At 38.2% G+C, this 24,848-nt stretch overlaps 1 protein-coding gene across 3 annotated transcripts; it reads right to left on the bottom strand.

Annotated features, from left to right (window-relative positions):
• Positions 1-780: 780 nt before the first annotated feature.
• On the bottom strand, positions 781-22,162 carry KCNA3 (potassium voltage-gated channel subfamily A member 3). 3 transcript variants are annotated; one of them, XM_058439477.1, is made up of 3 exons: positions 18,699-22,162; positions 15,445-15,563; positions 781-6,815 (listed from the first exon to the last, which is right to left on the bottom strand). In XM_058439477.1, the coding sequence occupies exon 1, from the start codon at positions 22,029-22,031 to the stop codon at positions 20,298-20,300; it is 1,734 nt and encodes a 577-aa protein (XP_058295460.1). In that variant the 5' UTR covers positions 22,032-22,162; the 3' UTR covers positions 781-6,815; positions 15,445-15,563; positions 18,699-20,297. The 3 variants fall into 3 exon arrangements, with proteins under 3 accessions (XP_058295460.1, XP_032010941.1, XP_058295461.1); XM_032155050.2 differs by having other exon boundaries at positions 790-6,815; positions 15,445-15,566; XM_058439478.1 differs by lacking the exon at positions 781-6,815 and adding an exon at positions 11,624-11,716 and having other exon boundaries at positions 15,445-15,566.
• Between the last annotated feature and the right edge of the window lie 2,686 nt (positions 22,163-24,848).

The following is a 24,848-nucleotide window of genomic DNA, read 5'->3' as shown; positions in this document are numbered from 1 at the left end:
TGTAAAAGGTGATTGCTAGAAATTATTCTCTTATCATACAAAAAACACTGGGCATACATAGAGAATAAATATTGAAAACAAAATGTTCTTAATATTTGACCATTCTGGATCTAAAGAGGATCCTAACCTACTAGCTTGGGAATATGTGTGTGTGTGTGTGTGTATATATATATATATATATACATATATGTATATAGATACACGTGTATATGTATATCTATATACATATATGTGTATATATATACTGTATATATACACATATATGTATATGCACGCGCATGTATCTGAGAGCAGGGTCACCTACATATTAACATTCATACCCCCCTGACAGTGCTGTGAACACGGTCATGCACACAATGGATGTCCAATACTTGTGAATGAAATAATGTACACTTGCTGTGCCATAATTTACTCATATAACTAGCACAAAGCATAAAGGCACAGACTATTGTGAATAAGTTTTTTCTTCCTTGAGACTTTACTGGGCCTCCAACAGTGTAAGATAGGGAGCAATGGAAGAAACCTAGGGAATGTTGGCATTCAAAAGGCTTGCTAAGTGTAATACACAGAAGTCTTCACTATAGTCATGTGGGAGAATACACAAGAGCCTGCAGAGCTGGTCTCAAAGGCAGCTGACGCTTGAGCTACTGACAACTGCCCAGCTTTTGATGTTTTCTCTTTTGCAAAAAGAAAACAAGGAAAGAAAGGAAGGGAGGAGGGAAGAAAGGAAAGAAGGGGAAGGAAGTCATTTGGAACTAATTAGTAATATGCGCAACAGGATTTTTTTTTTTGGTCTTTTATTGAATTCTGTATATAACATTAGCAAAGAAAACACTTTAAATCCAATGAGAAATTTAAAAAATCAATCAGATGAAAATACCACATAATCAAAACTCACAGATATTTTCTGATATTTACTTAACAAAAGGCCCAAAATTATTATGACAAGAACATCAGAGAACATGGTATAAAGCTTATTTCAACTTAACAATCATATGTAATAAAACAACTCAATGTCAAAGGATAAACAGAAAAAATAGAATGTTTGATTTTACATCTTATTCAGAATTCCATTATTATCACTGCTTAAGAATGATTATTTCATTTCATAAAAATAATGCTTGCTTATTTATTTGATGAAGAGAACTAAATTCAATGTTAGAAAATTTTAAATTCCAATATAATAAGTTCTAGTTAAATATTCACAGTAACACTGCATTGCTAATCAGTAAAAGTACAGCATGTATCACAGACTGTTGACTTACAAGGGAAAGCAGTAACAGTGTCTCTCTGTTGTCTGAGAAAAGAATAAAAATGTAATATTGTGTCATGAATTGAAACGAATGTCTTCCTTATCCAAACTAAGCAGTCATTATATTTTAACTGGGAAAATTCTTAAGTAAAATTTTAAATATGTGGAGAAATTTTACTAAATATTTGAACTATGATAAATTGTTAATAATATTGTTATCTAACACTTGATAATCAATTCTTTTTGAACAGTTACAGGAAATGAGCTTTCTTAAAATAAAGACAGTTTTTCTCCCCAGTCCCTCTTGTCTGTCCTCCACTAATCACAGAATAAATGTGCTCCACTAATCACAGATTACAATATGCTGAAAAATGGTCACTAGGTTGGATTTTTTTTCCTCTGAATCAGAATGGATGCAGTTTCTTGATTACTGCTTTATTCAACTGTTCAGAAGTCATTCCTTATGATGGATTTTGAAAAAGGGAGATTAGAAATGTCAGTCAAGAAGATCAACTTTTAGTCTAGCATTCTGACATCAAGTGAATTCAGTGTCTGTGGTCAGGGTGTGCAAACTTATATATTTTAGGTGGAAAACGTTTGAATATCACCCTGTGGAAGGGCTATAGTCTGGAAGTATCTAAAAAGGTCTGACAGGAACAGCAACAATGTCTTTGCACTAAAATCTGAAAATTCCCAATGTAACTTTTAAAATTAAATTTTTGTCAAAGTTTTAAAGATAATGGCAGTGACAGGATAAAAATAACAAGACAAAAGGTGAATAGTATAAAGAACATAGGAGGTTTAGAGCCATTTATTGGCCATATTATCTTGGACTAGTCATTTGATCTTTCTAAACCTTGGTTGTTTAATCTCTAAACTTCAGATGACATTAGTACTTCATATAAATATTTTCAACATTAAATAAATTATGTGAATGATCTTTGCAAAGTATGGTGTAAGCAAATCTTATAAGTAAACTAACGCTAGATTCTATAAAAAAATTGAGGTGTTGTATTTGTTATTCTGACTTCTGCATAATCTGTATAAGATTTCAAAAATAGATTCTTATAACATGTAGCATGTCACGTAGAAACACTACATACACTGTTTGCTTTCCCTTGAGTGTGTATATATATATATTTATATTTGTGTGTGTGTATGTGTGTAAGAGTTTTTAAACTTAAATTATACCATTCCGTGGGATAGTTTCAAAAATGGTCTATACAGTGCCCTTAAAAGTGAAAAAAGAGAATATTCTTATTTGGCTTATAGTCATACAATTTTATGGCATTTAAGAAAAACACTTTGACACTTTAAAGTAAACTAAATACTTAACCCCATCCCCACCCCCAAACCCAGCATTAAGAGATCACACATAGAAACAACTTACCAGAAGAGATGCTACTATGATTTGTTTATGATGGCCAGTTCACAAATTGTTGTAAGATACAGTATTAACACAATATGCTAGAATCACCATTTATCAAGTTTCATCAAATTTAAAAAAATGGACAAAATCACTTCTCACAAAGATCACAGTAATACATAAGTGACTCAATTACACCTAAAGTGAAAATTCAGACTCATAAAACCAAAATGATCAGATTAAATGTTTTAACTAATTGCTCCACTAGTCAAAATATACATTTCTTATTATGACAGAGGCCTTTAAAAACTGCCCCCTTTTCTGAATGGAAGGGATATAAGACTAAACTTCTGGACAAATAATCTCAGTATGACAAAATATTTCTGTATTATTCAATTTCCCGAGCATCCAAATTTTAGTATCATTCTAATATCTTTCCATCATAAAACCAGGAACCAGAATATACTGCTGTTTTTCAATAGGTATAGTCGCCTCTTATCTGTGATGTGCAAAAGCTATAACCCTTCTTTACCTAACTATCCACTATTGCCAAACAGACATGTTTGGGTTATCCCTGAATTTTGTTTCTCACTCCTGAGCAAAATGAACTACAATATGGCTCTATTAGGCCTCCTTTGTATTCAAAAACATTCACAAAATTTTGTGAATATTATTTTAAATTATAGTAATTGCTTCTGGGACCAAAAGGACATTAACTTTTTAATGTGACAAAAATGCACCATTACAATCTGCTACAGTTCATCGATAAGCATGATATACTTGCTTCTGATTTGCTACATGTTTATTAAACTACAAAAATTTAAAGAGAAGATTAACTGGAACACACATTCTGTTTAGGTAATTCACTCAGCATTCAAAGATGAAATGATAAATCATAATAATTTAAAGCCAAGGTCAAAATAAAAGGTAAGATTACTTTTTTTTTACTTTTTTTATGTCTTGCTGAGGTCAATTATTAATATTAGAAACAAGAACATTTGGACTTGCAATCTGTTCAGTCACTCAACTAGAAATATGTGGCATCTTAGTGACTAGAGGGGAGCAACACGTACATGTACACATATAACAATCTGAAAACATTATAGAATTCTCAGAGATGAAGAGACATACAGATTACTAAATTTAAAAAGTCTTAACTTTACAGATAAACTCGGGCTCAGAGAAGTTAAAGGAACTTTCCTAGGGCATATGAGAGTTTTTGGCAGAGCCAGCACCACAGCACAGACACCTGCTTAAGCTCTACCAATCTGCTTCTTGTGTAAAAGGAGTCAAGAGATCATAAGGCAAACACTTCTATCACTCCAACCTTCTCCCACCTTCCCCTGATCCCAGGCTTAAAATGTTGAGTGTGCAATAAGGCTCTGGTACAGTTTTAGCATTTCATAGACAATTTTCAAGTTACCTTAACATTTAACTAAACAAATGCTCTCCCCTCCTTTCTAGCTATTTCATTAATCTGTTTTCATTCTGCAGACTGATTTTTCTACTTTTTTGATCCTATTATAGATCAGTGAAAATTCTAAGGAGAAAGAATCCTATTTCCTTTCATCACAATCAATTTGAAGAATGATATATTTATGATACTTTCAAGGCTTAAATCTTACTTCATGTATTCTTTCCTGCATAAGAAAATCTGGGTACTTAAGTTGTCTTTTTTTTTTTTGAGATGAAGTCTCACTCTGTTGCCCAGGCTGGAGTGCAGTGGCATGATCTTGGCTCACTGCAACCTCCACCTCCTGGGTTCAAGCGGTTCTCCTGCCTCAGCCTCATGAGTAGCTGGGACTACAGGCATGTACCACCATGCCCAGCTAATTTTTGTATTTTTAGTGGAGTTGGGGTTTCACTATGTTGGCCAGGCTGGTCTCGAACTCCTGACCTTGTGATCCACCTGCCTTGGCCTCTGAAAGTGCTAGGATTACAGGCGTGAGCCATCACACGCGGCCCTAAGTTTTCTTCAAAGCATTTCTCAAATGCGTATAATGAGAATTTGGGAACTGGTAAGGGCTTTGGAGATCACTGAATCCAGCACACCCATCTTGCAATTCAAGCCTGCAAACTGAAGCCTAGTAATGTAACTGATTTACCTAAGGTCCCACAGGTAGAAAGTGGATAAAAATTCTGGTCTACTGTTATCTAAACCAGTAGCATTTTTACTATCCTTTCTGTGAATCATATTCAGTATGACAGTTTACTCATCTGACACCATCCTGTGCTTTCACCACAAAAATCCAGGTTTTGTCTTCATTTGAAACTGTAACCTGTAATAATAATTCAGATATTAAATATACTATAATGCATACAGTTGTTTCATTGGTGTTTTATAAAGGTAGATTTTGTGTCTATTTTTGTAACACCTACTGATCCTTACTAAAACATCTGAATGTCTAAGACCTCCTGTAACACAGTTGATCAGTTTGTTTCAATCATCCTAGTAGCTAATGTGCATGACTTTACTGCTACCCAGGCTGTGATAATTAGTTATAAGGATTATGTTTGCTGCAATGGACTGACTATTCTCCAGGCCCATATCTCTACTAAATGGGCTAACATAGAGCAAAGACAAGGCAGTGGCTATATTTTCACTTTGATCACAAATCATCTTGACTAAAAGTTCACATAGCTCAAATCTGAGATAGCTGTCAGACTTTCATTTTCTCCTGCAGTGATCTGGTCTCAAAGTTTTGACACAAAGAAGTTACCAGCAGATTGTGAGGAATTCATTGTAGACTTTGCCTCAAAGAAAGTTACCTAGATTGTATCTCTTATTTATCTATCTGTTTGGCTGCAGGTATAAGATTGTTTTAGTTACTGATTCTCATACAATGCAATTCATCACTTGTATTCCATTCTGTAGGGGATCAAAACATTTATAATCTTGGCTTTGCTACTGAAATATTTTTATAGTTACTAAAATTCTACAAGTGCTCTTATTATAACATAGCATGGTTATACATTTAAATAACAGAGGATTGGTTATTTATGCATTTGTTCAGGTATATTTTGAAACTAAAATATGGAAATAAAAAAGGGTTCTATATAATAAATTTTCACAGTTTGACTTTCCATAAGGCTTAAGAAATAATATACAAATAGCTACCATTCTGCTGAAATGTCACAGTAAATACATTAATGGCACAGAAGTGAAATGTCCCCAAATGGGAAACCATCTTCATGACCTCCTAAATCTCTTTTCCAACTAAAACTTTTTTTTTAATTGAAAAAGAGTTCCATTTCTAAAAGAATATAAAAATAGAAAATAAGTTAAGGAAACTTTTACATATATAATTTTGAAGGAAAAGCTATAAACATTAGATGAAATATTATATATATCTTTAAGAATGTGCTTTGTCTCACCACACCAAACATCCCATGAAAACAAAATTAAATGAATACATTATATATGAACTGTTGAAAGTATAACTGTCACAATTTTAATTAAGATAGAATACTAAAACATGTAATAAGTACTAATATATTTTTGTCAAGTTCAGCTCAGCTAAAACCTATAAGGCTAATTTGCAAATTTATCCTTTTGAATTAAAAAATAAAAGAATGTTTAATCAAGCAAGGCACATTTCTTTTAGGCAAGTCTGTCTTTAATACCATTCATCTGGGCACAGTGTAGACTTCACTTATTTATGTGTAAATGGGCTAATCTATGTATGAGAGCCTTTGGTACAAAACACACCTTCACAAATAAAGTTGCACATAACCCAGAACATAGAATATAACATGACTATATCTTATGATTAAATACAGTCCACTACTTAATTGAAAAAAAAAACAGTAATAGTTGGCTTGTTAGAAACAAATTTTAGGCTTGCTTTATCTGCAGCACTGATTATAGTTTTTGGATGATTAGATTTCATCAAAATGTCAAAAGGTTGCAATGATACCTTAATATTTTTAGCATTCTTCATCTCTTGATGAAATGTCTTTTATATGCACGTATTATGAAGCAAATCTTCCAACTTTAAAGTTGTTCCCTTTATATAAAGCATTTGTTAGAGACATATTATTTAATGTCAACTGAAATAAAAATATGTGCTGGCAGATGGATCACTGCCCATCAGTGATGTAACTGCTACTGCATTCTTGATCCAGGCAATTTAAAATGGAGCATCCTACTGGTCAGTGCAGCTCTACAGTTCTTTATGTGGGGGACTCTTCAGGGATCTGTCAGACAGAGTAAACACAACAATTTACTGGTATATTTAACTTTTAAAAAACTATAGACTTCATGTCAATAGAAAATGTTCCATTCATGAACCAACCCAAATGTCTATCAATGATAGACTGGATTAAGAAAATGTGGCATATATACACCATGGAATACTATGCAGCCATAAAAAAGGATGAGTTCATGTCCTTCGGAGGGACATGGATAAAGCTGGAAACCATCATGCTCAGCAAACTATCACAAGGACAGAAAATCAAACACCGCATGTTCTCACTCATACAATGAGATCACTTGGACACAAGGCGGAGAACATCCGCCTGTTGGGGTGTGGGGGGCTGGGGGAGGGATAGCGTTAGGAGAAATACCTAATGTAAATGACAAGTTGATGGGTGCAGCAAACCAACATGACACATGTATGCCTATGTATCAAACCTGCACATTGTGCACATGTTACCTAGAACTTAAATTATAATTTTTTTTAAAAACAGAAAATGTTCCATTCATTATATATTTTTAAATGTTGCTTTTTAAAAACTGTTACCCTGAAAAGCTCAAGCAATTTAATTGTCTAAATGTATTAACTATATATTTCTTTTAATTTGTAAGTTAGAAAATGTTTTGGAGTATGCTGAAATTATAGACATTTTTCTACTAATAATGATCTTGAAATTTAGTCCAAACCACTGTGATAGTTTGCTTTTGGACAGAAAATTTATCTTCAGCCTTAGAATCATCCAAAGGTTCTGAGTGCCTATTGATTTTTAGAAAAATGTATCTATTAATTTTCTCAGTGTATTTCCAAGGATTTTTTTTTCCTGGCTGTCCATCTTACTGTGGTAATCTATGATGAGAACTCTTAGAAGTGAATAAAAATCCAATGCTAAGTGTCATGGAGAGAAAAAGAGAGAGAGAGAGAGAGACAAGACACCAAATGAGTGCTGAGAAAACCATGTTCTATGTGCTAATAGGATGACATTCCTATCATTTATCTCTTCATTATAAATAACTTTTAAGTCTGTTGATTCTTTAAAATATGAACTCTGCACAGTTATGTACCACTTTAAAATTTCCCAAATTAAGACAATAATAACCACTTGACTAGGGTCTGTGGAAAATCAAGAAATAAAGGTTAAAGGTTCGGTGCTTCCCTTCCCTAATTGCCAAAATAATTATTGAGAAATTCTGATAGCAAAATATTTCTTAAAAAGAGGATAAAGCAATGCAATAGTCTTATTCACTTCCTACATCCAGAATCTAGAATATTGTTTGGCATATAGTAGACACTTTATATGCTCAATTAATGAATAAATCTTTATCACCCTGGGTAGTGTCTGACACATAGGAGGTACTCAGTAAATACATGTTGAATACATAAATGGATATATAAAAATTAGATTTATATATTCTAGAAATGTACTAACTATATAATATAAAGACAGAAATTATAAAGACAAAAATAAAAGATGCTATAAACCCAGCTCTGGATTTGAATATGCGAATATCATCCACCACAATATATAGAGAAGACTATTTCCCGTATATACTCCTGGTTTTAGCAGGTGCCCCAAACCAGTGGTAAATGCCCAAAGATGGTGATCTGGAATTTGAGTGTGCTTTTGATGGAAGAATCATTCACTTGCTAAATTAAATACTGTATGCCTACTGTGTGCTAGGCAATCAATTATCTATCTATTGAAATTTTTTTCTTATTGGCGTGGATTATATACTCGGTCACCTCGATCTCACAGACAGATCACTGCTCATCAGTGATTTTAAAAGTCTTAACACTGATTTTAGGCAAAAAGAAAGGGTATGTTCACAGTATGCTTAATTTTCACTACCAGAGTTTTAAAGTTATAATGGCCTAATAGTTATTAATGACTACTAATCATAAGAAATCACAAGTAACATGAATGACCTAGCATCCATTTTATTTCCTAAGTGCCTAGGCTCTGCTCAATGCTACTGCAGCTTTGCTTACCTTGAGAAGTCTGCATTAAGCTATTCTTGTCTTGCTGCTGTTACATTCTTTTTATATAAAACGTTGGGCCTTAAAAAGCAACCTCATGTATTAATACCTGCCTCTCAAGGCTCTTGAGATTATTAAATAAGAATGGTACAGCATGGCATCCTAATAAAGTGTAGGTGTGGAGAGGGTTGTAATTCAACAGAAACAAAAATAAAAGTGATATCAGGATAATAATCATAATGTCGGCCGGGCACGGTGGCTCACGCCTATAATCCCAGCACTTTGGGAGGCCGAGGCGGGCGGATCACGAGGTCAGGAGATCAAGACCATCTTGGCTAATAGGGTGAAACCCCGTCTCTACTAAAAATACAAAAAAAAATTAGCCGGGCGTGGTGGCGGGCGCCTGTAGTCCCAGCTACTCGGGAGGCTGAGGCAGGAGAGTGGTGTGAACCCGGAAGGCAAAACTTGCAGTGAGCCGAGATAGTGCCACTGCACTCCAGCCTGGGTGACACAGCGAGACTTCATCTCAAAAAAAAAAAAAAAAAAAAAAAAAAAATCAGAATGTCTATATTAGTGGTTAAGATGTGGGTTGAAAGGCTTAGAAGAATGGACCCAAAATCAATTCTATAAAAAGAGAGAAAGAAAGTACAATAGAAAACAGTGACCTATAATTGAAGATAATTTACCAAATAAATGTTCCAACATATAGAACAAGAAAAGAGAATAAGAATAGTCAAATTTCAATAATTATCAAATTTATGAAGAAGTAATTAATACCTCCAAAAGGCCTAAATGAAAGAAGTACAGAAACCTAGCTTACCTAACTGTTAGTCTCATCAACTTATATTTGATGAGAAAAGAGTTGAAGTCATTCTATAGCATGTAGTTATATGGGAACTTTGTTTTCATGTATCTATATACTTTGACATCTATTAAATTACTCAGAGTTAGCTGCCCACCAATAAGTTTTACCAGTTCTACCAAGTAAATGGTAATGAATAAGCTCAAGGACTAGAAAGATTTCTTACTCGATTATATACAATTCTCTGATTGAGCTCTTGAAAATTATGTACTCTTAGCAAGCAAAAACCTTTAATCTCACTCAGTAATTAAAGTCAGTAATATGTTAAGATGTGAGCTTTTAAAAAATCTAGAAAGTCATGGGAAAATGAGCTGTGAGGTATAATCGATACTACTTTGAGCCGTATTTAGGTCTACTAATAATAAATATCTTCAATTTATATGGTCACACAATAAAATGCTCTTTTGAAATCAGTTAAAAGGTCTGCAGGGAAAAGATCTACAGATGCTAGGTATAAAGCAATTCAAACAGTTCTTGCTTAGAGAAATTATTTCTGTCTGTACTTTTTGGTTACCCAGTAAAGTTTGCTCTTTAGAAGTCTGACACATAGTCACTCTTGTTTAACAATAATTTAATAATAATTTCTTATAGAAGAAATGTATTCATGACTATCTGATATTTTATTGTCCTGTAGTCAGAAACGAGGTAAATACAAAATGTAATGGCACATAAGGCTGCCTCTTAAATGTCTAGTACCTTGACTAAACAAAGTTATAATAGAAAATCCAGTAAAACCCATAGTGAGTTAAATCATAAAAATAAACAATGTCACAACCCTTCACCCAAAACCAGAAAAAAATAAAACTATAGACTTCAATCCTATATTTTGTGTCATTTCTTTAAAAATCCCTAACAACATTTTTCTCAGAAGAGAAAAATGATCTTTATCCTGTGTGAGCTTAACTGCATAAAGTGATGTAAGGAGAAAAGAGTTTCTAATTTCTGCTGGTCTACATATGTAAACTCAGGCACATATGTTAGTTTCAAATTTGTTGACACAATTGGTAAGGAAATTGTGCCACTTCGATATGCAGAGGCAACAGTCAGGTCATTCTCTGGTCTGGTTTGCCTGAAAATGCAGGGAAAGGAGAAAATTCAAAAGGGGTGTGGAGAAAGTTCCTCTCTATTCTTATTAGGAGAAGCCTCATTTCCTACTGCAGGGGAAAGTGCCTTGGTTACAATATTACATAAAATCATGGCACTATCTGCAGTGGTCATATCAATGCTTTAGTTAGTTTCAGTCATTCCATACTATATGTGTTGGTATTTCAACACCGCTAGGAATCTCCCAATACTAAGAACCAAATGCTACTGGATTGCCTTCGCCTTCCATTTTATTATTTAGAAGTAGTTTAAGTTTGACCATTTTATAAATGTCACTCTATAAATCTGCTCTTACTTTTCATTAACTGATTTAAATGTCCCCATCTCCTTTCATGTATGAACAATTACTTCAAAAAATAGCTAATTTTTATTATTTAAAAAAATAGCTAATTTTTAAATGTCATAATTTTAAAATGTAATGATAATTACATTTTGCAAAAGATACCCAGTCAGGCCATATCTACAGTGATGTAATTCTGTAATTCTGTAATGTGATTCACTAGTGAAATCTAATGTTTGATTCAATCAGCTTCCATAGTAATGAAGACTCCATGGATTTTTAGGACTCACTATTAACTGAAACTGAGACTGAACTTATAGGGAAGTTTCTTAGAATGTCTGCTAGATAGATTAGCCCTTTGTAGATATCACTTGTTTTTTCTGACTTTGCTGTGCCGTCCTGGTCAATTAGTCAACATGTTTATGTTATCATTGATTAAAAGCACTCTATTAGCTATTATGTATGAAAAAACATGGTCTTTGTGAAGCATTCTAATTTCCAGGTATCCTTAGTGACTAAGTACCCTCAATGATATCTCATATAAGGTAACAGTTAAGTTACTTACATTAAGGGATTCCGTCCCCATAATTGGGTGGTGTAATACTTCTTGTGGAAAACTTGCTGGAGCACGTTTTAGCAAATGCAAGTCTTCTCCAGTGAATTGATTACAAGGAATTTTGTCCTTCAGAGCATGATGAGGAGCGTAAGCCACATAGTGATTAAATGAAGCATAGATGCATGGCATGAAAATTTTGTTTATAGGTTAAAACACCTCAAATTGGAAGGCAATTTCCTTCCTCTCATCTCTCCTTCCAATAGATATTTATTGGGCACCAACTGTATTTCAGGTACTATGCCAGGTCTTGGGTGATACAGCACACTGAGCAGACAAACTCCTTGTCCTCATGGAAGGGAATGGAAAACATACAATAAACAAAATAAATAAAATACCTAAAACATTAGAGGGAAAAATAAGAAGAGAAAGGATATAGAGAGTGTTGTGAGGTTGCAATTTTAAATAGTGTGGCTAGGGAAGGCTTCAATGTGACAAGTGACACCTGAAGGAGGTGATGGAGGCAGCCATGCAGCTATCAGATGCTAGAACATTCCAGGCAGGGAGAACAATAAATACAAAGACCCCAAGGCGGAGCACGCCTGGTGTATTTGAAGAAGATCAAGGTGGCCAGTGTGGCTGCAGCACAGGATCAAGTGGGAGAGGAGTTGGAAATTAGGTCAAAAGGGTAAGGACGGCAAAATGAGACAGGGCCTTGCAGGCCATTGTAAAAAGGCCTTTAGTGAGTACTCTGTGTGAAATGGGGTGCCAAATGGTGGTCTTGACACAAAGACGTAATATAACTTGATAAATATTTTTAAAGAATCACTCTGGTTATGTTGAGAATAGACTCAAATAAGAGGAAAGATGGAAACTGGAGGACCAATCGGGAGGCTACTGTAAAAATCCAGGTGAAGATAATGATGAAACGTTTAGATCAAGTGGTAGCAGTAGAAGTGGTATCAAGTGGTAAGGCATTTGAAACATTTTAAAAGTGTCAACACAGTGGATTAAATAAGCAGTGTAAGAGAAAAAGAAGAATCAAGGATAATTCCAAGGATTTTACTTTGAGCAACTGGAAAATTGAAGCTGCCAGTAGTGGGGGTGGGGAAGAGGGCAGGAATTACAGGCTTGATGGGCTAGAGAGGGGAGAAGGAGGGAAGCTCAGTTTTGGATATATTAAGTTTGAGATGTCTACTAGATATCCAAGTGGAGACGTCACGTAGGCAGGTGGAAATTCAATCAGGAGCTCAGGGGAGAGATCTAGGTGGGAGATACAAATTTACATACACAGATAGTTTAAAGCTATGAGAAGAAGACAGAATGAAGAGTGAAGAGATGAGAAAGAAGCAGTAAATAAGATTAAGAAGGAGGGGCCAGAGAGGTAGAAAGAAAATCCACAGTGTGGTATCTTGGAAGTCAAATGAAGACAGTCTTCTTAGGAAGAGGTAGCTGACCATGCCAAATGCTTCTGATAGGTCAAATTGAAATGAGAACTGAGAAATGACCACTGGGTATCGTTAAATGAGGTTACCAGTGACCTTGCCAAATACACTTTTGGTGGAGTGATAGGGGGGTGAGAGCCTTTTGGAGCAGACTCAGGAGAGAGTGGGAAGGGATTCAGTGGTGAACAAAGAGAGAGATAGTCCCCACTCTCATGGAAGAAACAGAAATTAATCATATAACACAAATAAATATAAAATTACAGCTATGTCAAGATACTATATTTAATGCATTCTAAGACCTACATTTTTAGATTTGAGCATCTATGAAATTGGAATGCACCTTAAAATCACTGGTACTTTATCCTTACAATTGGAAATCTTTTAAAAAACAGCACATAAATAATAGTATTTCTTATAATCAAGGGCATCTTAAATTTAATGAACTACTATACTGTAATAGGAGAATTGAAAAAACCAGAGTCATGAGAGATGCCTTGGAGGAGTATTGAAGCAAAAATAGAAGTCAAGAGGTGAGGAGAGAAAGAGGAGGCTGGCAGTGAAATACTTGCAAAGATCCCCATTAGCTTAAGGTGGAAAGGGAGCTTATCCTGTATCTGAAAGAAGACCAGGGTGACTGGAGCACAAAAGAAGGAGGGGAGAAACATAAGCAAAGAGGAGGTAAGGCTGGATATGAGATCATGTGGGGCCATAAAAGTTATGCTAAGCCTTTGAGTCTCTATCCCAAAAACAGGAAGACCCTGCAAGAATTTTAAGTAGGGGTGGGTTATATAATCAGATTTTGGTCTCAAAAAGATCATTCTGGCTACCAGGAAGAGAAAGGGTCAGACTGGCCACAAGAAATGTGAGGATGCCATTAAGAGACCTTCACACTTATGTAGGATAAAGATGACAGTGTGGATTAGAGTGGCCTGGCAGTGCCACAGTAAAGTGGGCTGTTTTTAGAGATATTTGGGAGGCTAAGTGACAAAATTTGGTGATAGGTTGAGTATATTTACTATTTCAGTGAATATTATTTCATTAATAAATACATTGAGAACACTAGGCAATAAACCTGCATTTTAAGTAAGGCTGGAAAAAAAGAAAAATGATTTGTAAATATTTATGCTGCACATACAGAATGAAAACCAGTATTTTGGAAATTCACTAATTTTCAGAAAAAAAAATGAGACCATTTAGAACTATAGACAGAAAGTAAATGTACTGCAGGATAGGAAGTAATCTATGAACAGATGAGGGGTGTGTGTGTGTGTGTAATAAATTGTCCCCACTGCTTCTCTTCCAAATTAATTATGTTTTAATTTAAAGAACATGTTTAAATGTATAAAAATAAGAACCTTAGGATTCAGAGGGACTTCCATAATGAACAGAAGTTTAAAATAAATGTAATGGAAGACAAATGAAATAACAGTGCTGTCTGATATAAAACATGTGGGCATGATGCTAACTTTCATTCTAAAAAGTTGCTGGGGGCTTCCACAGAGATTCCCAAGAGCCTTTGTGCTATGATATTATGAGTGGGTGTGAGGTTGGAAGCTCACTGTAAGAGAAAAAGCTTCTCCCCAGTCACTATGACCATACTGGAAGGTATGACCCCTGTATCTGCAAGGTCAGAGTCTTGCATGAACAAATTTATTCATAACATTCTTTAGATATGATGAAATATCATTTTTTTCTCCATTTAAGTGCTGTATTACTAGCAACCAGAATTCCAGGCTTTATTTTTAGGGCAGAGTTCCTATTCCACTCTATTTAGGTTACAACAATAACAACATGGCTCCCAAGAAAATGATGGAGGCTCCTTCCCAGATCTCTTCTTAATATGCATTTGATGGCTAATGGTGCAAATTTTAAAACAGAAGAAAAAACACATCTGGTACAAAAGAACCCAGTAAAATCATGAAAATGTTTCTTTTTAGAATGTATTTTTCTTCACAATTTTGAAAATTACCTCACGACATCATTAAAAATCAAGACAAACATCTGAAAGCTTTCTAACCAGTCTGAATCATTTAAATTATACTTGCAAACTGAATATGAGTACATAAAGAATACTATTATCATATGCTATATGGCAATGGCCATTTTCTGGCAGAAAGTTAAGAGCTGAGTCACAACAGTAAGGTCTGGGCTCTGATTGGCTTCTGCTCCCTTTTTCCTGCCTCCTTTGATTTACTTTCTCTCAAAGGTTATCAACCACTTCCTAAAGGTATATAAAAAACAAGTGATTACATTAATATATATAGAATTGCCCCCAAACCCATACGGAATAGTACAAAAACCAATAATTGTATCCTCCTTAGTTTAAAAGGCCTAATACAAAACACAAAGAAAAAGCTCCCACCATAAAAATGCAGCCCTTAATATCCTCTTCCACATTCTTATGCTCCTCACCTCTATCTCACAGTGTTTCCATAAGTCTTCAGATTATGGGGCACGTGTGCTTCTTTGCATTTCTTAGTGGGAAGGGTTATCACTTCTATTCACAGCTGAGAGGTGGGAAGGACTTGGAACTGCTGTAGAAAATGTTGAAATTTTAAATGTATAGAAGTCAATAAGTTATAGTTATGGTTCTCAGAGGAATAGACTACTAGTATATATTATATACATTGTATTTACATACTATAGCAAAAGAAATACTTGAGTATATTATATGCCAAAAAGGTAAATAACAAGTTTTATGCCAACAAACCATAACTTTAAATGTCTTCATACTGTGCATTTAAATTTCAATACTGAAATTTTATTTCAAAGTTTAGAAATAACTGACATAATGCTTCCTCCTATATGTAGGTGTCTGTGGTTATGTCACCACAGTTGGTGCATCATGTCATTTTAAAACATCATAAAAGAAATAAAACAATAACAATGTTAACTTCCATGTTTCTATCTGGATTCATCAGCTGTAAGGCATATACATTTTTCCCCAGGGTGTTGATGGGTGTACACTGATCCAGTCACGCCTCCTCACATGAATCTCTTGCTATACACAGACATCTGTATATTTCTTCAACACCTAAGACATGCAACTGAGCTCAACAGTGAAGGCTGTAGTTTGGCAAAGCCAGCTGGCATGTGCAAACATAGGCTCATTAGAATTTTGCTCTAAGCCCAAATCATTATCCATTTTCATTTCATAAATGATTTAAGAACTTAGAGAAGGGTCTGCAGCTATTATGTAGGAAAAATTATATTTTAGTTTTTTTAGAGTGCAGATGCCCTTAAAGATCCATGGAGTGGTCAGGTAAGGCAATAATGTCACAAGTTTCAGTGAACTGGCAATCTCATTCTGCTTTTAATACTTCTGTTCTGAATAATTTCTTCCCTCTTAATAAGGGAGAGTCAAAATATTTACATGACTCTCTGGTATGGTTCTTCAGTAAATTAAGCAAAGTATAAGGAGATAGAAAAATAATTTGCATAATGCTGTCATCTATTGTTGATTAAAACACATGAAAACAGAAAATCTTAAAACTGAAAAATATCCATTGTCATAGCAGTTATCACTAAACACTACTATGACTGGTTATACTTTCTAAGATTAAATCTAGATAAACCAACCATAAGAAAATAATCTTGTTATTAGAAAAGTCAATCTCTTCATCTTATTTAAATAACTTATATTTGATCCTTATATTTGGTTAAAATATCTGATTATTTTAAATAGGTTAATTTTCAGTATACTGAAATGAAATAGGTTTCTGGAGATATGTTATCTACATGAACTCATTAATTAGTGACATGGGCTGAAGTCAAGTCTAAAAGCATAAGAGATTTATTTTGTCTTTCAAGTCACCTAATAAAAGTAGCATGGCTCTGGTTTCAGAGCCAGAATAACCTGGCTTTAAATCATTGCTGAGTCTCCTGCTAGCTGTGAAGTCTTAGGGAAATCACTTAACTTTAAGCATCTATTTTATGCCCTCCTAAAATGAGGTTAATAGCACTGACCTTGCGGAGTTGACAAGTGTCCAGGACATGGTTGACTCTTAATAAATGGTAATTATTATTCTTATAATAGAAAGGAAATAGGAAGACACTGATTACTTGTGTATTTCATATTCACAAAGCATTGTATTAATTATACAATGCTTGTGAGTGATGATCACAATATAATCTCTTAGCAAAATCTCTGATGCCGTGTCATGGAATTATTTTTTCTAAGTGTTCTACCTGTATTAACATTTACTATTCACAATAAACTTGTGAGGTACTGTTTATTACCCTCATTTTACAAACAAAGAAACTGAGGCACAGAGAGGTTAAGTAATTTGTTCAAGATCATATAGCAGAGTCAGGATTCAAATCCTGGAAATATGACTGCAGAGCTTATGCTTTTAACCACTTTATTAAAAGCCTAGAAATAACATTTATGTAAGATAACAGCCATTCACTCAACAAATATAAAAGATGCCACATTCTGTGCTAGGCACTAGTACCCAAAACCTTCAAGACACAGAGCTTATATCCTTTAGGGAACTTACAATGTGGTGACTACAAGCAATCATATTACCTCAAAGTTATGAGTCAAAAGCCAGGATATTTCTCTGGATTAAAGAACAAAGGTCCCCTTTAAATTACTGCCATTTAATAACCATAAGAATTATGGCACAACCATAATTTACTTATAGAACAAATCAAGGTTTCTACATCTCCTGAATAAATGTGAATAAAATTGTCATTGCACTTCGTCCATCTCTATGTTAAGAACAGATAAAAAAATTATTTTAATGTAATTGTTACAATGTATCTAACATATTATCAAAATGTGTCATAAAAATAATTTCTGGTCATTAAGGGTACCAAAAGTTTGGTCAAGAGGTAGATCAATGTCAAAGGTTAACTCAAACAAAAAGCAAAGAAAACTAGATAATGAAGTCCTAGTTAGATATACATAGATAAAAACAAATCAATGATAAAAACAAACAACAAATCTATGACCAGGTATATTTAGATTTCTTGCCTCTGTTAGGTCTTTTCCTTCCTCAGCTCTCTCTTGTAGTCTCAATCATTATTTTCCACTCTCTTCAATGCATGCATCATAAATATGCTCCTAACTGAAAATACTTTATGGGCTTTAAAAATAGAGTTACTCTCATTTACTCTGGAAGGATAGAATAGTTAAATGCTATCAAACCCAAAAAACAATTGTAGATAATGTATAATTTATATAATGTATATGAAACAGAATGATTGTTTAAATAAAATGTTACTCTTATTTTATTTTTAACCATTTTTTGTTTCAAAGCATACTATTAAATAATTTTGTAAATTAAAATTGGACCAATAATCTAACAGCAGTAGATTCTGCCATTTATCCTTTTTAAAGGGGAAACAGGTTGCTTGGAGGCCAAGTGGGTTAGTAAAAGGAATGGAATAATTTTCAGGTCGGCTTGGGTGAAGGTTATTCTGAAGAGCAATGACTGTTTTTTCATCCTTTTGTAATAAACAATGGAAACTAAACGACAGTTAGCAACATGGAAATCAAATGAGAAAGGTGTAAATTGTTTTTAAAAAGACACCAAGCATGTAACTAAGATAAAAAGATAAAACTGTTGGTTTGGCAAATACCATCAGTCTATATATGAATGACAGTTCCCTGGCTCTGGATAACAAAAGGGACTGCTCCCAGTAGATCACAGAGTGCTCACCTGATTCTGTCTGTCTTCTGGCAACCCTTGGCATATGGCTGAAACTTGCAGGTGTTCTCCCAAGATCTGTTTACTTCCTGTCCCTCCTTTTAATTGATTGTCTGCAATTCACTCAGTTTTAAACGTGCATCCTTTATTTATTTGAAGTTTATTTAGCTTGTCAAGTGCTGTGATGATGACAGAGCTGTTGTGGGATCTGTATTTTTTTTTTTAAAAGAGAAAGCCTGAAGGTCCCTTGTAGTAAGGTTTCAGGCACACTGATCGAATCTCTCATTTGCTTATGTACAGAACACTTTTACATTTGCTTTTAAATTTCATTTGTTGGCTTGAAAGTTCTTGGAGAAAGAAAACTGTAGAGAAGCATCTTTAAAAATTATTGCCTAATAAATGACATTTAATCCAGATCATGCCTTATTGTGGTTAATATCTAACATTCCAAACACCATATTTTCCTTCTTGATTCAGTTATTATGGAATGACATGATTTTCATAGTTAAAAAATGCATTTGGGATTCATTTCACCTCCTTAGCGTCTCAGACTTAACTTTATTTTTTGTGCGGCTTATTCAAACAGTGGTTTTCCTTATGAAATCATTTAAGTAGGAACCATCTGGAAAGGTTACTGTGGAAACGGCAGTGGCTGGGAGGTGGGGCTAGAGAGCAAGAGATGCCATGACAACCTTTTTCGGGTTTCCCAGGAAACATGGGTTGCTATGGAAACTGCATCAGTCAGGTCCGAATTAGTAACTTCCGCTGGAAGGGGTGTCTGCCACTTTAATCTTCTTGTGATACTGCCGAAGCTTATCTCTCAGATGCATTAGGAAATTTTTTGTTTCTCTCAGCAACACTGAAAACATCTGTTCTAGACTTTGATAGATGTTGGGGCTGGGACATATGCACAGAACTTCACAGGAATCTGTTAGTCTAATGCTTTAAAAATGCTTAGCAAGCCCGAAAGAATTAAACTAATTAGTCAGATCAGGACATCTTGGGCATTTCCCTTTATTCAAAGTTGTAGAGACCCTTAAAATTCCGGGAAAGGGGATTCAAATAGGAATTTCAGTCAAAAACCAAATAACTCATGGTGGGTTTACAAGTCATTATTCTAGTTAGACTCTTCATCCACATATCTACAGGGTAGGCAACCAAAATACATATTCAATAAATAATGTTGAAAGGTCCATCAAACTGAAGCATCATTTACTACGAATTGATGTGCTTAGGAAAGAAACAACTGCCTTTAAAATTCTGAGGTTAGTTACTCTAACTGTTCTTTAGTTTCATTTCCTCCCAGGATGTACTGCTCTTTTTAAAATAGGGCGTGTACTAGAAATGAAGTTTAATGTAAGTCTGTTGTTTACAATGTTAAGAGAGAGAGGGTAAGGGGGAAAACGAGAGCTGAGAGAATGCAGCCCACTTGCAAAACAGGCACCTGTTTCAGTATGAAGCAGCAGGGAGAGGGAGAATGAAGTGTGCTTTCCACTTCTTCAGGTCCTTTCCTTGATGAATGGTCTGGAAATGTATAAAACAAGGGCATAGGCAGACCAAGGGGGCACATTCCACACAATACTGAGCACAGCATGTCACTTGTATCACATATTAAACATCGGTGAATATCTTTTTGATGTTGACACAAGAGTTGGGATTATTGTTCGTGGTGCAGGTGGCAGTGGAATTGCCCGTTTTGAAAGGGGTCTGGGGGAAAGCGCTATGGTTCATACCCCCCTCTTCGATCACCATATACTCCGACTTACTCAGAGTTGAGTTACTCCTTGCTTTTCGGAGCTCCTCGGCTGAAGAGGAGAGGTGCTGGCAACTTCCCACGTGCATGTACTGGGCTTGCTCTTCCCCTTCTGTCTCCCGGTGGTAGAAGTAATTGAAGTTGGAAACAATCACAGGAACTGGCAATGCGATGGTCAAGACACCGGCGATGGCACAGAGAGATCCCACAATCTTGCCCCCTATGGTCACTGGGTGCATATCGCCGTAACCCACTGTTGTCATGGTTACCACTGCCCACCAGAAGGCATCCGGGATGCTGCTGAAACCTGAAGTGGGGTCGTCTGCCTCGGCAAAGTAGACCGCGCTGGAGAAAAGGATGACCCCAATAAAGAGGAAGAAGATGAGCAACCCCAACTCCCGCATGGACGCCTTCAGCGTTTGCCCGAGGATCTGCAGCCCCTTGGAGTGGCGCGAGAGCTTGAAGATGCGGAAGACCCTCACCAGGCGGATGACCCTCAGGATGGCCAGAGACATGGCCTGCTGTCCATTGCCCTGTCGTTCGGCCAGCTCGGTACCCAGAGTGATAAAATAAGGGATGATGGCCACAATGTCGATCAGGTTCATGATGTTTCGCGAGAAGGTGGCTTTGCTAGGACAAGCGAAGAACCGCACCAGCAGCTCGAAGGAGAACCAGATGATGCACAGCGTCTCCACCACGAAGAAGGGATCGGAGAAACTGGAGGCTCCTGCGGGGGCCCCCGACGTGCTGTTGCCCGCTGCTTCGAATGAGTCTTGCGACGTCGAGGCGGGGTAGTCCTTCTCGTCGCGGAACTCCGGCAGCGTCTCCAGGCAGAAGATGACAATGGAGATGAGGATGACCAGCACGGACACGATGGCGATGCCCCGGGCCGGCCCGGAGCTCTCGGGGTACTCGAAGAGCAGCCACACCTGGCGCTGAAAGTCGCGGCGGGGCAAGGGCCGCTCCTCCTCCCGCAGGAAGCCCTCGTCCTCGCGGAACTTCTCCATGGCCTCCTCGCCCAGCTGGTAGAAGCGGATCTCCTCGGAGAAAATGTCGATGGGCACGTTGACCGGCCGGCGGATGCGCCCCCCGGACTGATAGTAGTAGAGGATGGCGTCGAAGCTGGGCCGGTTGCGGTCGAAGAAGTACTCGTTGCGGAGCGGGTCGAAGTACCTCATGCGCCGCTTGGGGTCGCCCAGCAGCGTCTCGGGGAACTGGCAGAGGGTCTTCAGCTGCGTCTCGAAGCGCAGCCCGGAGATGTTGATGACCACGCGCTCCCCGCAGCAGTCCTGCTCGCCCGCGGCCGGCAGTGAGGGCGGCAGCGGCTCGTAGCGGTCGCAGCCGCCGCCGCCGCCGCCACAGCCGCCTTGAGGCGGGGCCCCTCCACCATCGGCCACCTCCGGCTCCAGCAGGTGGTCCCCGGGCACCACGGTCATGTCGGGCGGCAGCTCGGGGCCTGCGGCGGGCTCCGCGTAGCCGGGGTTCACCAGCGTGTGGGCACCGCCGCTGCTCGCTGGGCGCTGGGGAGGGTGGGCGCGGTGGCGGGCTGAGGGCGGCGGCGGCGAGCGCAGAAGGCTGAGGTGCTCGTCCATGCGGCGGGGAAGAGGCGGCAGCGGTGGGGCCGGGTCGCTCCTCCTCGCGCTCCCCGCCCTTTCGCTGCCTCCGCCCCCGAGCCGAGCCCGCCGCCTGTTGCAGCCACAGCCGCGAGGCTCTGTCTGGGTCTGGCGCGGTCAGCCGGGCTCCCGCACGGAGACGCCTCCTCCCTCCTCCTCGCGCTCTCCGCCCCCTCCCCTGCGGGGCGCGCGCCCGCCTCCGCGTCCCCTTAGGATTCCCGCCCACCGCGCGGGCGCGCGCTCCGCTCCCGGGGGCAGCCGCCGGGCCTGCGTTTCTTGCAGCCCTCATGGCCCCTCGGTGTCAGCGAAGAGCCCTCATGTTGTCCCTCGGCGCCCCGCGGGAATGCCCACCCAGCAGAGCCGGCCCACGGGGAGTCAGGCTGCCGGCCCGGGCCCCTAGGCTCCGCCTGCTTCTGGTCAGCGCCCCTCGCCCCCGGCCCGCCGGGCAGCGTCCCAGTCGCCACGGTTTTCTGCCCGTGGGCCGGGAAAGCCCCCGCCGCGGCCCCGCGGGCGCCGGCTCCCTGGCCTCCACACCCCTTGGGACAGCCCAGGGAGGGCAGGCGGGCCCAGTGTCCAGGGAGGGAGTGCAGGCCAGGCGGGCGCCCTGGGCCAGAGGCAAGCCTGGCGCCGGCATCCCAGGTTCCCTTGAGGGTCGAGGACCGCCAGACCCTGGGGAGGAGCGGGGGTTTAAACAATTTAGCTTCTGCTAGGATGCGAAGCCGAAGGGAGTAATGGGTGCTGATGGGCTTCGCAAACGGAGTCGGAAGGAAATGGGTTGTTAAAGGCGTTCGGGCCCTGCTGCTTTAGTGAATAGTTCACACCCGTTTTCGCAGCGGAGATTTTGGCCACTGGGAAGAATCAAGGACCAAGTTTCTGATTGGGATTAGCAGTGACAGCCTGGTCTTTATCCACTACACAGATTTCCTATCGGCGGGGAAATAAGAGGAAAAATGGGAAAGGAAATTCACGAAGTCTAAGTTGTGTGGTTGGAAAGTCCGACTTTATGACTCAAGCCCGTCGTGGAAGGGATGAGAGCAGGACCTGTACCTAGACTTTTGACTTAATATTTTGGCACTGCCCTTGTGGTAGGGAATTTGCAGCGTTCTAGTTGTAAACTGGAAGGACATTCATTCTGCAGCTTGTACCTCTTGCTTGATCTGGGCCCAGAGATAACTTTACATGTATCTTTAAACTTATTTTTCCAAATTGTTGTGGTTACTTTGAACACAGTTTGTTTCCAGAAATTTTAGCAATCTAATATAACTCAATCCTAGGCTTTAAAAAGTCTGTTTTTTATTCTATCATTCAAATCATTTACAGAAGAGGAACTATTGTCTAGACAGCTCCTCACCCACCCAAAGTTAGCTGACAATTCAATTTTAAGTAAGTGATTTGTGGTCAATACTTCCTACCACCACTCCCAACCATGGGGTTCTCTAGGGCACAGAGTAGGTCCTAGCCAATTTATATTTCTAGCAACTACCAAAGTGCCTTGTAAATGGTGGGGACTTGGTACATATTTGTCAAATTGAATTCCCCAAGAAGCGTCTCTTTGCATTGCTATCTGCTCTGGAGTTTCAACATTTCTTCTTTTTGAGCCCAAGATGCTGCTGTGATTCCTAAGATGAGGAGTGAGGAAAAACTGAGCTCACCATAGAAAACACTGCTCATTTATTCCATAGGATTTCCACCTCTGGCTCTCCTGGGCACAACAGGCACCCATGTCCTTTACTGTCCCTTCATCTTCCGTTTCATCTCCTGGTCAGTGCCAGGCAATGCAGGCAGTCACTTATGTTGTGAGATGGCAAAACTGGGCAACCACGTAAAACTCTCTCTCTTACAAAACTCCAGAACACTGGAATGTGACAGCCACCTCATTATTTTGCATATATATTTTGAGCTGGTGATTAGAGTAGCAGTATAATCAATCATTCATGTATTTAAATCTTAGAATGAGACAGACTGCTTGCTGCAATGATAGCTCATGGAAAGGCAAAGACCCTATTTTTAAAGACCAGATGTTTCATGTACTTCTATGTCTGACTTAGAAAGTGATTTATTCCTTCTTTTGCAGGAATTAGTACTGAAATTAATATTAATCAATGGCAAGGAAGACCAGAGCAGAGGATAGTCCTGTGACAAATGGTCACAAGCTTCTCCCAGCTGTGAAATATCTTTCCTTCATAAGTGACTATTTCCATTCCCTTTCATGTATTTGCCTTGTCTGGAAGACTTTGATTATGTGCTTCTTAGGACATATATAAAGCCTTTACTTTGTTTTTGGGGCCCAGAGAAGTTTAGCAATTTGTTTAAGCTCACATAGCTAGTTAGCAGCAGAGCTGGGCCTAAAATCTTGGACCATTTCCAAATCCAGTGTTTGCTTTACTGTATCACAGTGTGCAACGCTTATGTTGATCACTGTGAGTACTTAATAGACTAGATTTCTAACAGCAGCCTATTTGCTTCTGATTGCCGACTAGTTCACTTCAATTCATATTTATCTTAACTGAAAACCACTCCTTCTGACGGCTCATCTGTTGTCTATAGAAAATGAGTTGGTGGGCTCATTCTAGCCCTGTTGGACAGCCGAACCCATCACAACAAATCAATGCCAAAAATGGCATTTCAAGAGGAAAACATACTATTTATTTAGTACCCCCAACGGAGTAGCTCAAAGTGATTTGAAAATGTCTCATTAATCCTCATGACACCCCTGTGGGATAATAATAATATTATTATAATGTTTAGGCGTAGAACTGTGGCAAAGCCAACAGCTTCTGTGAGCATGTGCAGGAT

This window comes from Hylobates moloch, unplaced genomic scaffold (assembly GCF_009828535.3).
Source record: "Hylobates moloch isolate HMO894 unplaced genomic scaffold, HMol_V3 SCAFFOLD_5, whole genome shotgun sequence".
NCBI classification, from domain to species: Eukaryota; Metazoa; Chordata; class Mammalia; order Primates; family Hylobatidae; genus Hylobates; species Hylobates moloch.
This window is presented reverse-complemented; position numbering and strand designations above follow the sequence as displayed.